Source organism: Plectropomus leopardus, chromosome 12 (genome assembly GCF_008729295.1).
Source record: "Plectropomus leopardus isolate mb chromosome 12, YSFRI_Pleo_2.0, whole genome shotgun sequence".
In the NCBI taxonomy this organism is placed as follows: domain Eukaryota; kingdom Metazoa; phylum Chordata; class Actinopteri; order Perciformes; family Serranidae; genus Plectropomus; species Plectropomus leopardus.
This window is the reverse complement of record NC_056474.1, coordinates 27,492,895-27,510,095: the sequence shown is the minus strand read 5'-3', so window position 1 is coordinate 27,510,095 and position 17,201 is coordinate 27,492,895. Positions and strand designations below refer to the sequence as shown.

Below are 17,201 nucleotides of genomic sequence, written 5' to 3'. Positions count from 1 at the left end.
TCAACAAACTCCACAGTCTTAACATTGTCGGCGTGATTTTAACACAACATAACATTTTAAAAAAGCAAAAATAAAGCTGGATTTAGGACGATTATTCTGTAATAAAATAAAAAAAATTAAGTTGAAAGGTTTTTACTATAGCGGCTCCATGTGCTGCTCTTTATTTCCATCTGAGAAGCTGCATGCTTGCAGAGTTTCCCATACATTCACTTATTTTGGTGGCCTGCCATGGTTAAAACTTCTCCTACTATGTATTGATTTTATATTTTTCAGGCTGGACCGTTAAATAGGAGCACTGTTGGAAAATATACGGTATTCAGTTATGCACTGCACCACAGTGTCGGAGCAACAAGTGTACTCTGGGCTCAGGCAGAGCAGCAGAGCACTAGACATAGTGAGAGTTCAACTTATTCATTAATTGCACTGGGTCTACAAGTTTGATTTCAGCTGCTCTTCCCATCCACTGATCTGAACTGATCAGCTGGAATGGATCGACAGATCAATCATCCATTCCTCAAACTGCTGCTGAGGAATAAACAGAACTTATAAAGAGCTCTGCCTGCCGCTGGGACCCGCAAAACATCCAAATTTAGAGAGGGGACACTGAATGATTAAAAAGGACACATATACACCCGTCAGATACCTCCACATATATATCTAATTCTGTGGGAAACACTGCACTTGGTCATATGACCTCATTCCAAAAAACTTAAAACTATCCCTTTAAACTTTTCCGGGCTACTCTGAAATTGCCTGCAGCTAATTAAAAAAGGGAATTTAAGACATACACACATCTAGACACACACCTTGAACGGGAGTTCTGCTTGAATGAGTTCTATCCAACCATCAAGTAATCAATAGTACCACACAGATGAAGAGTACTGCTGCTTTTTCCCCTCAACTACTTAAACAAGGAGGAAGGAAAAGAGGTTTGGGGTCAATAAAATGAAAACAGGTTTTAAGTTTTAGTTTGAGTAAAAAAAAAAAACCTCTTTTGGCAGGACTAGGCCTGAACTCCTTCAAGTGCAAGAAAACTTCTTTGTCTTTCAACCCAAGGGTCCAAATATAAAAAGTCACCGCAAAAATATCACATCCTCTACAAATAGGTCTACCCCCAAGAGATTTAGCTTTTGGGTTTTTTTTCCAACAATGCTACCTGTCACTGCTTTCCTCCCCCACTTAAGTCATCCTGGATTTCCCCTCCTGTTGTGCCACAGGCATTGCTGTTATTTCTATGGAAATGCGTCACTTAATCTCACGTGGGATGAGTTATGAGTTTATATTACCTGACAAAGTATTATAGAGAATATCGTATTTCCCCCCGGTGATAAAATTCTGGTGCATACAGCCTGATCACAAGACAGAATTTGATTTGAGTCTGTTTTGCATTTCGAATACCACCCCCACCTCCCCTTCCCCTCCATGTCCATTTCTTTACTTTCTCCCCAACATTTGTTAGGCAATTACAACCAAACGAGTACATAATGGTCCGGTCTGCGAGCCTTCTCTTTCAAGTCCAGCCTCTCTCTCTCTCTCTGAGACGTGGACAGAGGCCAAATGTGTGCACCAAGCATGGTAAACACACACTTGTACACACACAGAAAGCCAATAAAAGACAGGTGTGGAACAGCGCAATAACTGAATACAGCAGGCTTCAAAAGCTAAAAGGACAAGGCCATTGATCCTGGCTGATAATTGCACACCCACCACCCAAGGTAAAAGCACTAAAGGTGGTGGAAAACACACAGAGCAACACACAGGTATGAAAACAGGACAGGGGTAGTAAAACATGTTTGCTCTCTGTTTTTTTTTTTTTAATTTCATCACATGTGCAGGTACACACAACCTCCATCCACACATGCTGTGCTGACAAGTTTAAGAAAAGGAGCCGCTTTTGAGAGATGGGGGCTGAGCAAATAGTACCAACAGCAAAGAATGCCTTTTTTTTTTTTTGCTTGCTGCTGCAAACAAGTCCGGAGTGGAAATGGCATGGCTGGAAATCGCTGCAAAAATGTGGCTGAAACACCTGAGGCCAGGTTTAAACAGAAAGCACATAAAATACTCACGAGGAGAAAATGGGAACGATGCTGGAAAATACTAGAGGATACAGCAAGAAAGGAGCTATGATTCATTTTACAGCAGGGAGTGCTGTGAGAATAATACTTCCATTTTAGAGCTTCTTTGGCTTTACAGTAATAATCCAGCTAGTTTTTCATTAATTCTATAGTGCAATGTACTGGTTTAGGTAACACAGCTCTGATAGATGATCCAATATCTATAGCCAGTTCATAAAGCCTTTCCTTGTGTTTTCTCATGAGATGTTTTATTTTGCACACAGTCAAAGAGGAGATGCCCAACAGACCATGCTGAGCCCTTTAACAAGAAAAGTTTATTCATTTTCAATCATTTTAAATGAAGATTGTTTTTTTTAAAAAACTAATGAGGATTCAAGGTTACATTAAGAATATATTTTGCTGTTTTTTGTTGCAGCCTTAAGTGCAGTTGCCCAAAAATGATGCATTTTCAACCTCTAACAAACTGCTTCAAAATTCAGTTCATTTTCTGCTGTTCTGACATGCTGCATCAATGACAGATCGTGTGTGAACAGCCTGAGCATCTCACACTCAAAACCAATCAGAACTTTGTATTACTGAACAAAAACTGAGGAAGAATCACAGAGCTGGACACAGTTGTTAGTTGATGAGTGTAGAGCAACAAGACTAAGACAAAATAAAAGTCTGAGGATAAGCACTTCCTTATTCCTCTTCCACCTTGCTTTCTGTGTCTCATAGTACGTACCGTTCAGCTGGTTGCCTAGCTGTCTAGAGAAGGAAGCCCTCAGACAACAACCTCTGATGAATGATTTTAGATAATCAGCCCTTATGCGCTCTCGCACACGCGTGCGCACAGGTGCCTCTTCCTTTGATGAATACAACAACAGAGCATCTTCCTAATGGCCTCATCTTTCACGAGCCTCTCCGAGACCTAATAAGAGTGCGGGGACGATTTGTTTTACCGATTTTCTCTTTTGGAGTGTGGCGGGCATGGAATTAATTACACTGATTAAATATTGTCTGTCTGCGTTGTGGGCTGGGGAAGGGCTGAAGACAGACTGTGAGTGTGTGTGTGTGCGTGTGTGTGTGTGTTTGTGTGTGTGTGTGTGTTAAGTGGCTTAAGTTGTGGCTCTGAATGGGCTCTGTTGTGAATATACATGGATAAATAGATATACAAGAAGAAATGCACTTAAGGAGTGGAAAAAAGTGCTTTTGCAAATTAATGTTCAAGCATTCAGCTACAATTACCAGTGCAGCGAAGGTTAAAGCACTTACAAGTTGCAAATGTACCATTTCTTTAGATGAAAGTAATGACAAGCATTTTAAATAATATAAAGCACTTTTCTAAACAAAGTTGAAAAGGGCATTACGACAAAAAACGCAGTACGCAAGCACCGATATACATAAACGAGACAGAAAACATACAAAAGTAAAATTAGGAAATTTGTGTAAATAAAATGTGACTTGAAGCAAAGGGCCAAAGGTTTAAGACAGCAAATAAATCTGAATAAGACAAACCGTTTGAATAAAAATAATGATATGGAAAAGGACACTATATCAAACTACTATGAGTGTATGAACATATCAGGGCTGTAAATTAGTAGAAATCAGGCAATACGATACAAGTCACAATACAGGTGTTACTGTATGTTACTAATATATTGCAATATATGGCATTTTTTTGTTTGTTTGTTTTAAGTCTAATGTTAGGGGCTAGTGATGTGCCCTTTATGACTCTGCCTGTTTCATAGGCCTGGGTTCTTTGTATTTATGCTTGCTAAGTGTTGCTATACTGTAATGGAAGCGTCATACAGCTATAGAAGATCGATACACTGGCTCTGTTTACATGCTAAAATTTTTTTTTTTTATTTTTCCTGCCCTTATTCAGAAAAAGACAGTATCCCTACTAAGCTGTTCACATGACAAATGATAATTAATATTCCACTAATATTCCTGTTTACACACAGCCCTACATACTCTGATTAACATGCTCTAACATGTTGTTTATCACAGCAAAATATGGAAAAGCAGAACGGCTGAAGCCACTTATGCTAATTTGCATCTTTGCATCAAAACACTTGACATATTTATAGTTTTCCACCGGTGGCAGACGTGTTTAACTGTGCAAACACAGCTCCCCTCTTTCATTTATGTAACCACCATCTAGAAAAGGATGGTGATGCAATATTTGTGTATATCCAAAAGACCTGATGATATTTTACGCTTTTTAATAATGAAATAGGCATTCATCTCTTCCACAGCCTTGGGAATGGTTGACTAGTTGGTTTGTGTGCAAGGTATCCAAGCTGACCATTAACAGAAAAAAGGAAGTGTGTTGCAAACACAGCAGTAAAAAAAACAAAACAAATTGCAACACATATTCAGATTGCACTGTATGTCCAAAGACTTCTTCTAAAACCTGACTGATACCAGCATATCCCACATTTTAATCAGAAAAAAGCCTAACTGGGAATATCCAAAAAGGTATTTGCTGTTTACATGACCGGTATCAAATTCAGAATATTGCCATGTTTAGATTAAATGAAATATTAGTGTGCATGTTAATTGATACAGTATCACAAAATATGATACAGCATTACTCAAGTGTATCGATATTTTCTTATATTATACAAATAATACATTCAATTTCTGGAATAAACCAAAGAGCAAACCATTTAAAAATGATACACTTATACCATCATACGGAAGTTACTCATGGTTACCCAGAGGACCATGAGCCAACATCCCGACAGTGTGGAAACACTGCAGAGGCACATGCCAGTGATAACATGAGTGTTGTCAACTGTCTGACCTCTTTCTCACTCAGCACAGTCATGACTGGCTCTTTCCAGCCTCCCCCGGCCTCCTGTCCAAACCGCCAACACTTCCCCAACCAGCATCAGCCTCACGCGTGAACAGTGGAGGAGACGGTAGAAGTTAAGAAAAGAAAAATTTTAAAGATCTCGCCTTGGCCGACAAACAGCCCTTTACTATGCGTGAGCCTTCAGAGAGAATATGATTAAAGTGCGAGTCATCTTTTACTGATGTAAGTTAAAGAAACGGAGAGGGAAGAGCGAGTGAAGAACATAAAAGAGCATGAAAGACAGGACGCAGGCGTGGAGTTACATATAGTTTCACTGAGTGAGAAACAGATAGAGACATTAGAAAAGAAAACAGAGCGATGAAAACTGAGCGGTGTCAGTGGACTCGGTCCTGAGAGTCGAGTCAGGAAGAAAGATTGGGAGATGAGGCAAGCGAGGATGAGCTCACCGCCTCCTTCTGTCTTTTATCGCAACACTCTTGAGCAACCAAAGAGCGGATTTACACCAGAGGCCCAACAAGCTTTTCCACAACAAGGAACCCCGCGGCCATTCTGCCAGGAAATTACATCTGAGGAAATACTGGCAAGACCAACCACCAACACCTCCCTCCACGCACACATTCAGCAAACTGAAAACTGAAAAATCATACAAGAACTGACACTGACTAAATACAGTGATAACAAGTTGGAACCCCATAGGAACTCCACACAAAAAACCTTTCAAAGTGATGGGAAATGTGATGCAAATAGCTGCTCTTTTACATAGTCGAATGCAGAGCTTATCAGGGTCGCTTTTTTCACAGGCAATCTCATTTGCTTACATTAACAATCACTAAAGCATTCCTTAAAATGTGCAATGCGTGCATGGATGGGGCACAGGCCCAAGGGCCCAAAGTGACAGGGATCCTCCCTGGACTTCACCTGCAAAATGTCATTTAAATTGACGTGTACTGACCAGGAGGAGACTCAAAAGAACCACAAAAAGTTGCCTAAAATGGCAAAGAGACAAAAAAATAACAAAAAAATGGGTAAAACAACACACAAGGGGACAGAAAATGACAACAAAAAAACACTAAAAACAGCCAAGAGACACAAAATGACCACAAAATGACAAAAATGACTATGAAGAAATATCACACATTAAAAGATGCTAAATGAACTCAAAAAGACACAAAACAACCATGAAGAGACATAGAATGACTTGAAAAATACTAAAAAAAAATGGTCTAAAAGATGCAAATGACAACTATAGAGACACAAAACTACCAAGAAAGACACAAAATTAAGTCAAAGCGACACAAAATTGCCTCCAAGGCATACAAAACAGCATAAGGAGACACAAAAAGACAGGAAAAATACAAAAAATGGCCTCAAAAACACACAAAAGAATGACTATAAAAACATACAAAGTCACCAAAATAGAAACAAAATTAGGTGAATGAGACACATAAATTGTCTCCTGGAGATACAAAACACACATAAGGAGACACAAAATGACCCCAAAAATTAAAAAAAAATGTTCTCAAAGACACAAAATACAAGAGACATAACAACCAGCAAAGACAGAAAAGTAACTCAAAGAGACAAAAAACTGCCTCCAAGAGATACAAAACAAACACGAGGAAAAACAAAATGACCCCAAAAAAAACTATAAAAAGATGCAAAATTAAAACAAAAGACACAAGTCTGTGTTTCTTTCTGCTATGTAGGAGAGGTACAGGGGCCTTGTTGCATGTCTGTGCCCAGGGCCCCACCGTCCCATAATCTGCCAGTGGAAATGTGGCATAAGGCGTAGCTATGGTGCTAAAATGATTAATAGCCAACACCATTGGTACTTGATTAACCATTTAATTTATATATCAAGCACACTACTAAATATTCACTCTTTTTGACATTTGACATGTTGCTGCTTTTTCTTGTTTTATATGATTGCAAACTGAATATTTGGGGATTTTGAACAATTGGTTGGACAAAACAGTAACTTGGAGACATCACCTTGGCCTTGGCCTCTGGGAAGTAATTGTTTTCCCATCAAAGTATGGTCCTGACCAGATATTCAATATGCAAACTTTTTGTACTTGAAAGTCCCTGAAACTCTGTCAGCTGCTGTTTGATACCCAGCCTTAATTAAAGGACCGGTTTGAGGAGCTTTTAGACTGTCGAAGAGCTGAAATGTTTGGAGTTAAGAAGCCCCGCAGTGTTTTCAGCCCACTGACTGACTCTCCCATACAGTTTAATCCTGTTCAACTTTGCTGCCTCGCTTTGTCAGAGTCACCGGTGCTTCAAAAGGCGTCAGGGACCCATTACAGCTTTATGTAACGTTGTGGAGACAGAAACACGCACACACACATACACAAAGACCCCCCCGCACACAAACCACCATCGCCACCCCTTTCTGTGAACAAGGGGTTTTTCTACAGCTGGGTAACAAAGCATGACCCAATAATCCCAAAGCTTGACTCAAAGCTTAAGAACCCCCCCTTCCCTCCCTCCCTCTAATATCCCTTCCTCCCGCTCTCTGAGGACTTTATAAGGCTCTGGCAAGGGGGCTTCTGGGCGCACATGTGTGTGTGTATGTGCCGCGAACGAGGGGGGTTTTACAAATACAAGCACGCTTAGCTTTGATTATTCTAATTATGACTTGGAGCGAGGAGTAGATTATTATGAACACATGGGCCGATGAGTTGTTGATGAGCTCACGTCTCTTCAATCTGTCAGTATTACGGTTAAAAGAGAGCTGACAGACAAAGGCCTTTGCGCATAATGTACGGGGGTGGAGGGCATCTAAGGAACAAACTCATTTTTTAGTTGTTGACGCATAAACAGATGTGTTCAATGGCAAATGCGATCAAGTCGTACTGAGATGACTTATTTCATGATTACTCAGCTAGCTAGAGATGTGGTTAAATGTGCAAACTTTTGGGGCCATACGCTAACCATACACACCATGACCAAGTGGAATAAGTCCACAACTCTGCAACAATAATGTTGAAAAATGAGACCAGAAGAAAAAAAATGGTATTGTCCCTTTTAGGGGTCGACTGATATTGTTTTTTCAGGGCCAATACTTAGATCGATTATTAGTAGCTAAATGAAATGATAACGGATATTTGGAACCAACACAAAACTATGTTTACATGCCTTTAGTAAATGCTTAATCAAACCTAAAACTTTAAACGTGTACAGAAAGTTCCAAGCAACTTTATTTTTAAGTCAAGTTAAAATTTAGGGTAAAAAATGAATGAATGAAAATAGCTCCCTGAGGTTTTACAAAGTAATAGTTCATCCCATGCTGACACTTTTTTTGCACTTTAAATTAAGAGTAAAAAGGGGATTTGTAAGTCTTGTGTGCCTGTGCTATTTGTTTGTCCATGTGGACAGCACTAAAAAACATTTTCATTCCACTAACTCGAACTCTGGACACCATGTCTAGCGTATATTCACATTTTTCCAAGAAATAAGATATAATTTTTTTTTTTGTGAAAAGAAAATGAAATGATATCACTCACGCAGCTCTGTAACAATTACAAAAAAAAAGATTTCTGTTACTCTTTTTCATTGTGGCAACAGCAGGCAACAGTTATCCTCCCCTTCTCACACCCTCCTAGTCTGGTCTTAAACTTCCCATGACCTGCTCACTGAATTTGTCAAGTTCCGCTCAGTAGAAAAGCAGATCACAGATTTCGCCCCCACCCACCCTTGCACCAGATCCCATTAGTAATTACCTGAAAAACACAAGAGCAATTCCACAATCTGGCTCTGGGCGCACTGATTCTGAGAAACCGGGACAAAAAACAAGTCTAAAAGACAAGAATTAGTTTATAAGGACAGGAGCTCCTGCTGTGCTTGTGATAGCTGTGAGGAATAATAAAAAAAAGTAATATCTCATGATAGCGCAGCGTGTGAGCTCTCTGTCTTTTCAGTGCTCCTCGTTGTGTGCGTGGTGTCTTTAAACCTTTAGGAAGCCAGTGGTTAACAGCTGTTTCAGCTCGCCTCAAGTCACAAACACAGACAGGAGCAGCATCACCCACCACAGCATGGGACTGATGACAGGTGACGTCTCTGTCTTGACTTGAAACTTAATAAAGGTGTAATACAGCAAAACAAATGCATTTGATTTGGTGCGTAAATGTAGCTTGCAGTCCAAATAAACAATTAACATGCAACATTTTTCCAGACTGTACTTCGCTTAGATGCCATACTCTAAACTGTGCACCATCAACATGCATGTGTCAGCACGCAGTCTTGTCTCATTCTTAATCACCCCCCCAGCAAGTTCCTATTACAAACTACATGAAGCACGTCCATCTCGCTTTCCTAAAAACAGGTACTGCCACTATGTGAAGTGGCGATTACATTATGCGACATCAGGTGTGAAAGCAATCTTGAGACTGTCATTTACAGGTGTGCAACACAATCCGTAATGAGTGCATTGTGTGTGTGTGAGTGTGCTCTGTTGCCCAACCTATCTAAATCCAGCTGTGAACAAACAAAACAAGTGTTCTCCTGCTAAGTCAGTCAGCAAACCCTCCGCAGTAACTGGTTCCCATGGTGTGCAAAGTGAAGAACAAGCCGAATCTTATCTTGATGTCACACGGCTATTTTTTGTTGACAGAAAGACAAAAGCATGTGCCTGTCTGGCTGCTACGACTGACCTTGAGGGGAGATTGGAGAACGATTCGCTGGTGAGGCAGGTACGACTGGAAGTGTTTGCTTACGGGTGTATGCTTTGTTTTGAGCGTTAAATGTCAACTGAAGCAAAGGGATGCAGTTTCTTTAATCCCCAAATTTACATTTTGGCATTATGTTCAAACGTTATAGTTATTTTAAATGGACTTGTGTGCATGCAGAATTGACAGACTGAGCCCCGAGCTTTACTCACACACATGGCTTCAGCTATGGGGGTGTACCAGGTTGACTGTGATGACAGGAAGTGTTTAAAGTAGGTCATCAACTTGCTCAAGCACCCTTCACTAAAGACAATCCATGCATATGGTGCAAATGTAAGGTCTGGAGGCAACACACGGAATTAATTCAGAACAAATCTGATTTCAGTTACTCATAAATCAACTCCCTCAGACAGACTTGCAAAACTTATCGAGCCAGACGGCAACAAATCTCACCGAGAGCAAATCTTACTTTCATATTCATAAGTCTCAAATTTCATTTAATTACAGGGTGCAATCGATGGGCATTTATAAGATGCAATTAGATCCAGCAGTCATAGAGAAAGGCAGCAGCCACAGTTTGCAGCTTGTCCCCCCTAGATACCTTGGAGCAACATGAAACCCCAGACAAGCTCCAGTGGCTCTCACACCATATGGCCTAAGAAAAATCCTCCGGGTAACCATAAAAGGCTGTTTTTTTGGACAATCTATCAGTTTCATCTCATCAATTTCCCTGATGTCTGAGCTCATTTTGTGGCTGTGCAGAGCCGGAGGTATGAAGCTAATGAGAATGTGAGTGGAGATGGAGCTTTGCGGAATGGCCCTTTGTTTGGAAACAGCCTCTCTGCAGCGCTGGAAATGCGAGACGCTTATCGATCATTTCAACTGGAAGCCTTTTGTGTTGCAAGCGACTGAGAGGCTGCGGGCACTAATAAAGGCAGTCAAACGTTAGACGCAGCTACTAAGGGGTTAACTTTAATCATAAAAAAAACAACACAAACAGCCCCAGCGTGTATTTTCCACGTTGGTGGCGACAGCGCTCTTTGTCCGGTTCGACCAGCAGCGGCAAATAAACAAAAAGCTGTGGGGGGATTTTTTCGGATTAACGTTGGATTAATCATAATAAGAGACCCAATAACCGCCTTTGTTCCTTGCCTAAGCCACCCTCAACCGATGGCGAGTTGAGAAAAAACGACTTTTGCAACGAGGAATTTGCTCAAACAAAAATAAAGCCCCGACGCTATAACGCTGGGTCCTTTTGTATCCGCGTCTGTCAGCCCTCCTCCTCCGCGCCTCCCCCTGCCTCTCTGCCGGGGATCCGGTCCGTTCCGACCGTCGACGAGGTGCCCCAGAGAGGCTGAAAAGTGCGGATAGTTGCCAAAACACGGCTTCTCTTGTTTGAAAACCCCTTCACACACCGAGGCATACCTTCAACGTGAAGGCAAAACTGGGCACAGACGCAGTAGCCAGCGGCGGAGCTTCAGACTAATGAGAAGCCACAATAGGAAGCCCTTTAATTTTTTAACAGCAGCTGGTCGGCTAAGCTAGCAAAGCGACCGTGTCTTCGCTTCCCTTTTCACACAGAGGCAGATGTAAGCACGAATTCTGACATCAAATGGTTTCTTGTAAGCCTACTAAATTAAAAACACACACAGACCCATGTGTGGTTGGAAATGTGGGGAAAGGAGACGCTTTGCATACTTTCCGCGATAGCAGGGAAAACTTCCATCAATCATCCCCAGTAAAGATCCAGCAGCACACACTTGGAAACGGTCCACACTGTTTGAGCCAAAAAGCTTCACCTCGCTCAGAGTGAAATATTCCACTTACCGACTTGTAAAACGTTTTCCACACAGCCGGTCTCTAGCAGCCTGATACCCCGGCGGAAAGGCAGTCCGTCTCCCGTTCCCACTGCTCCGGCTGCCCCCACGGTAGCCGCCGTACCGGCGGTAGATCCTCCGCCACCGCCGGCGGTTGTTGCTCCGGACCCTGCAGCCCCAGCTCCGCCGGTAGCCGCCGACGGACCCTCCTCGCCGGCAACTCGGCACTGAAACGAAGAGTACATGCATATCTCCTTCTCGTTGCGGGGAAAAGACCAGTACACGATGCGGCGCTGGACGGGCTCTGGGATCCGTTCAAAGCGCTCCTCTACTCTCTCGAAGGCCCACTTTTCCGCTACTGCCTTCGCGGCGCAGTCCAGAAGAGACTCCGGGGAACGATACCGGGAGCTGGACAAGCCGCTGCCGTGGCCGGGCCCCGGGCCGGGACCTCGGGGAGCAGGGCGCAGGCAGGGTCGCTTGCTGGCCGGTGGTAAGGAGAGAAGAGGATGGGGCGGCTGTTCTCTGCGTCCTTCCGCCATGGCTAACCGATCAACACTGACGAGACGGACGGTGTGCGGACACCGAGCAGCAGCGGCAGGAAGCCGAGTATACATACATACACACACACACACCCGCACGCACGCACGCACACGCACACACACACACACACACACACACACGCACACGTCAATTGTAAAGGATCTCAAACAAGACTTCCGATCAAAAGTTTCAAAATAAGATTTACTATTTGCAAATTGAATAGATAAAATAGCCCTTTAAAAGATAAATAAGGTTTAAACTTTTCATTACGGTCGTTTTCTGTAGTGTATAATTGTTTAATATAATTGTTTATTGCACACACACCATACTGCTTCAATTTATATTTTGTAAACCCTTTTTTGCATGAAGCAAAGTGGTATAGTCTAGGTACAACTGATGTGTTACAAATGTTAGTAATGTTACTTCAGGTATAACCTCCATATCTTATTTCACATCACTCTGACCAATCAATAATCATATCACCTTTATTGCATTTCTCAGAGTCGGATTTGTGATTTTTTGTTTTAATATATTTTTTAAATTTCAAAATAAAATTGACTCATGGATCAAATTGTTATTACAAAGTAAAGAAAATAGTGTTCCTGGACTTAACCTTTTGTACTAGCTCCCTTACTAGTCTATTACAAAGATCCAAGGTATGACCACTTTATTAAATGATAACTTCTTAAATATAATTGCAGCGATTATGTCGGAAATGAATTTAAGCCATGTTTGTCTGAATAAATAGAACAGAAATATTGAAAAGTTAAAAAAAAAAAAAAACAAGAATACATGATAATTTTGTGATATAGCTTACCTCCCAAGGAATGAAGAACACTTCCCTACTTCTTTACAGGAAATTCACCTCTGAGAAAGAAATTTGTAGAAATTTCACATTTCACTTTCTGTAAAATATTACACCTTGTTCTCTAACCCTATTTCAACATCCGCTCATCAGGTGATTACAAACCCAGCAAGTTATTCAAAGTTGCAGAGCTGTGCATGATTGCTCTGGATACACACACAGATGAAGATGACCTGCAGTGCAAGAAGTCAACAATAAGGTCTGACTCAAGTTCAAATCGATCCTTTTAAGCTTTTGTGGTCAATTTTGGCTGCTCATGTCTTTTTTACTTTATCCTTGTGCATCTCCACAGCTGTAGAAACTACAGTATGGATGCCATCACATCATCCAATAGTTTGTTGAATGTAAATCCTCTGGTAATAGAGAGTCTTTTATTTTAAAATCCCAATCTGCTAAGTTCCTGTCTCTCAACATGTGTGTCTGTGTGACTTGATGCAGCTGAGCAGGCAGAGCGAGCAGCAGAGACAGAGGGAGAGAGAAGGGGAGAGAAGGGGAGGGGGTCAGTGGATTGATGGGAGGTGGAGGATGTTACACGTCACTAACCAACACAAAAACAAAACTCTCCAGTCTCCTATCAGCGTGGCATGCCAGCTATAGCTCCCAGATCTGCACTCTAATATTCAAATATGCTTTAGGATTTGTATGAATGGGTGTAAGCCATTGATGCAAACGCAAAAATCTGACACATTATATTCAAGATGACAATAAAGGAACACAACATACTTAACCCTTTGAAATCTGGATTGACATCAGAATCTAAAAAAACAAGGAAAATGTCCATAAAACTATATTTGTTATTTTAATGAGTTTATAAAAAAAGTTTCAGGAAAAATTATTATGAAATATATAAAATAAGTACTTTTTTCAGCACCGTTTAGGTCATTTTCTTGTTTTTTTTGTTTTGGTTAAAAAAAACTGAAGGTTTTTCTGTATTATTTGTTCTATTTTTTTTATTAATTTATTTTTGCACATTTTCTGGTAAGTTTGTTCTAACCTTTTCACTAATTTCCTGCTAATTTTTGGGCCATATCGTATGTTCAGGTTTCAAAGGGTTAAACCAAATGCCATCAGTATTCAGTTCAAATGTAATACATAACATACACATACATTCAATTCTAGCTGCAGGTTTTTATTACTGTAAAATGATCATTAACCCCTCTTATCACACCTGCACTCTCCCTTTGATATGACAGTAATGTCCCTGACGTGCGCATTTTACATTGAAGCAGATAACGATCCCAACTTCTCCTCATAAATAACAAAGTTACTGTTTTGCAAATTAAATTCACACCATTATGTGTCCTATTACACATCAATGACCTCAGGTCAGAGAATACACATTTGTTTGAATGGGTGTTTCCCACAGCAGGACACAGAGGGTTGGAGCCAACTGCTGTTTCCAACTTAATACTTAGTCTAGTGCTTATGTCACAAGAAAAGGGAGCTTACTTGTTATTAATCTGAGGCTGCACATGAATGTTTAAGACTTTAAGAGTAATGAGGCATTATTGTGGAGCAAAACTCATAATTGTTGTAGTTATGTTCTTAATTAATTTTCCTTTTGTTTTTATTATTTTTATGTAATATGTTTCTTGTATGCACCAAATACCAATCCAAGTCATTGTATGTCAAAGCTTACTTGGGAATAAACTTCATTCCACTTCTGATACTGATTCTTAAAGAAAGGCACAACATGTGCACACAGTTAATAGTAACATTATTAAGCTTTAAGGCCTTTTTTTAAAAAAAACTACCATGGTGTTGTGAAAAAAATTGTAAAAGGTCATGTTCATTCAAAATTGACTTAATATTAATTTTTATTGTCATTGACTTAGTGATAGTCAGCATCAATGAGAAGGTTTGACCTGTCTATCTTAAAATGAATATATAAATGAAATCTTTAATAGCTAATCAAGGTTACATTTAGTGATTTCATGATGGACAACAATCACTGTAGCTAGCAGAAGCTTTCAATTTGAAATTGCTTTGCTGGACCAAAGTATATTATATCTGGTGACAATGAAAAGAAGATTATTTGTGTTTTCTTCAACTTTCTTGATGTTGTCTTCACCCTCCATAATCTGCAGTTGCATTGGAAACTTGTAGCAGACAAAAGAAACAGATGGAACTGGTCAATGACAGTTCTTGCATTCTCCACACTCCAAAAATGCTTCAAAGAAGTTAAGTGGTGTAGACTGCACATTAAAGAGTCACTTTATGAAGTCAGTGGGTTATGGGACAGACAAGGGCTCATTGAAATTTTATTGATATGAACATTTAAAGTATTATTGAGCAGTTGTAGAGTTATAGAGCATATAATCATAAACACAAAATAACTGAACAAAAAATCATTCAAAAAGTGAGCTGAATAGATGGATTTTAGATGCTCATGTTCCTTTTCCACCAAAATTAGCGTGTCCACATAGGTTTTTTAAAAACAGATAAACCCACTAAAAACAGGCAACAGACTCCTTTACCATTGCCAGTAGAGCAGTGCTGGGTATACAGCTCTGCAGCAGAGCATGCCTTTCTAAGTGTGTGTGGGTTGTTTTGGTGTGTCACTTCCGACATTACGGAAAGGTCGGGGAACAGGTTTGTTAACAATGGAAAGCAGCGTGGAGGCCTGTTAAAACTTTACAGTAGTTACTTCTCTTTATATATCTTTCACTTATTCAGTCTCTCTTTCAGACTCAGTGACGGCTAATTTGGATCGATGGCGTATCATGCAGATGTGACAGGTTCCGTCCAGCCATGATTGGTTCTGTCTAGCCTTGTTCTCAGCCAACGACGTCTAGTGGTGAAATATACGGATGCGAAAGGTGGCTTTAGGTGTCCGGATAGCACTGGTATTTTAAAAAATTCAGATCGAGAATGGGCTGGCCTTCTAGCACACAAAGAAAAACTAACAATTTACTGGGGACACATGAATGATTTTGGTGCTGATGTCGGTAGACTTCTCATATTACCGTATGGGTTGGGTGTGGTTTGTGTAAAAAATAGTCCTTCGATAATTTTGTGGAAAAAAAGAGGCACTCTTAAAAATTTGTGTTCATCAACTTATAATTATGACTAACTGAACAAAATTAAATCGCTTTAAAAGATGTTTGGAAACACTGGCTTCCACTCGTTCCCAGCAAATCCATATGTAGCCCAGAGCAATTAAAACAATCAAAAAGAATAAATGGTTTATACTAATATGCAGCATTTCAGACAGTTGCACTTGAAAAAAAAAAAACACTTTAAATGAATATAATGATTTTTAAAATGATAAATTCATATCTTTCAAACAGTTAAAAAGATAAAAAGCAAAATTTCTATTGACAAACTTGACAAAAAGCCAATAAAGTCAAGTTTATGATCATTGTAGCCATTCAAACGCTTCAGCCCGCCTCCCTACTGACTGGTCTTGTTAGTAAAGGTCAAAGAGTATTGTATCAGTCTGAGCTGAGTGCTTGAGGAGAACAAAGAGCAGACATTGAAGTGTTAAGAAACTTAACGAAACAATTGAAAAACTCACTTCAAGTTAATATTATGTTTTAATGTGTTAATTCATGCTTCATGTTGACAATGTAAAATCACAGTGTGGAATATGAAAGGAGAGAATGTCGTCTCTTTCAGCGAGTGGTCTGAGGCCTGATGCCCTTCTCCTTGCTTATATTCATTGCCATGGTGAGTCAGCAAATTACTAGCATGTAGCTAACTAGCGGATGTGAGGTTAACCGCGTTGCTATTGTGCATGTTAAACTCCATTGACTTATGCTAAAACTGTTAGCGGCCTAAATGCCCACTAGCTGCATTGCTAACCACTCCTGTAAAATCTCAGTGGTTATGCTAACAGAGTAAGTGACTTGAAAACTGAAGCTGAAATGGATTTAAGAGATCCTGCTAATAATGACGTTATTTTTCATTTTAGTGTGTTAAGGTAACTGTTGTGGTATGTTTCGCACTATGTGAGTTAAATACTGCAGCTGGCTGCTGGCTAAATGAAAGTTACTAGTAAATAACTACTGTTAGTGCTATTTCCATATTTCATAAGGGTTAAGCAATATGTTAAAGGTTCATAGTAGTTCTAAATTTTATGAGTTTAAGAATATTGTAAAGGTGCCAAGTAACTAGTGATTTAAATTAATGTTTGATTTTTGTGTTTCTATTTTGCATTTGAGCTGCAATTGAGTTTGTACTTAACATATTAGCTCTCTAAACTGATTATTTTCACTGACTGTGGATGAAATTGAGATTTTGAAAAGAAGTTAAATACCCATGTTGTACAACAGAAGTTTGTCAATTGGTGCTTTGAGTTTATTTTTAAAAGCTTTATCCTATTATCAGCAATGCTCATAAAATTAGCATAAAGCTAATTAGCATAAAGCTACTTTTTTTCTTGACTTTATATATAGGTCAGGACTTTTTAGTTGAGTTGGGAGACTTAAGCTG

The 17,201-nt window shown here is 39.9% G+C and overlaps 1 protein-coding gene across 1 annotated transcript in view; it reads right to left on the bottom strand.

Moving 5' to 3' along the window:
* The window catches only part of zswim5 (zinc finger, SWIM-type containing 5), a 76,226-nt gene extending 64,228 nt beyond the window's left edge, over nucleotides 1-11,998 (bottom strand). Inside the window, exon 1 of the mRNA XM_042497273.1 lies at nucleotides 11,373-11,998. Within this exon, the coding sequence (XP_042353207.1) occupies nucleotides 11,373-11,976 (604 nt within the window). The 5' untranslated portion in view covers nucleotides 11,977-11,998. The remainder of the gene's footprint in view (nucleotides 1-11,372) is intronic.
* Between the last annotated feature and the right edge of the window lie 5,203 nt (nucleotides 11,999-17,201).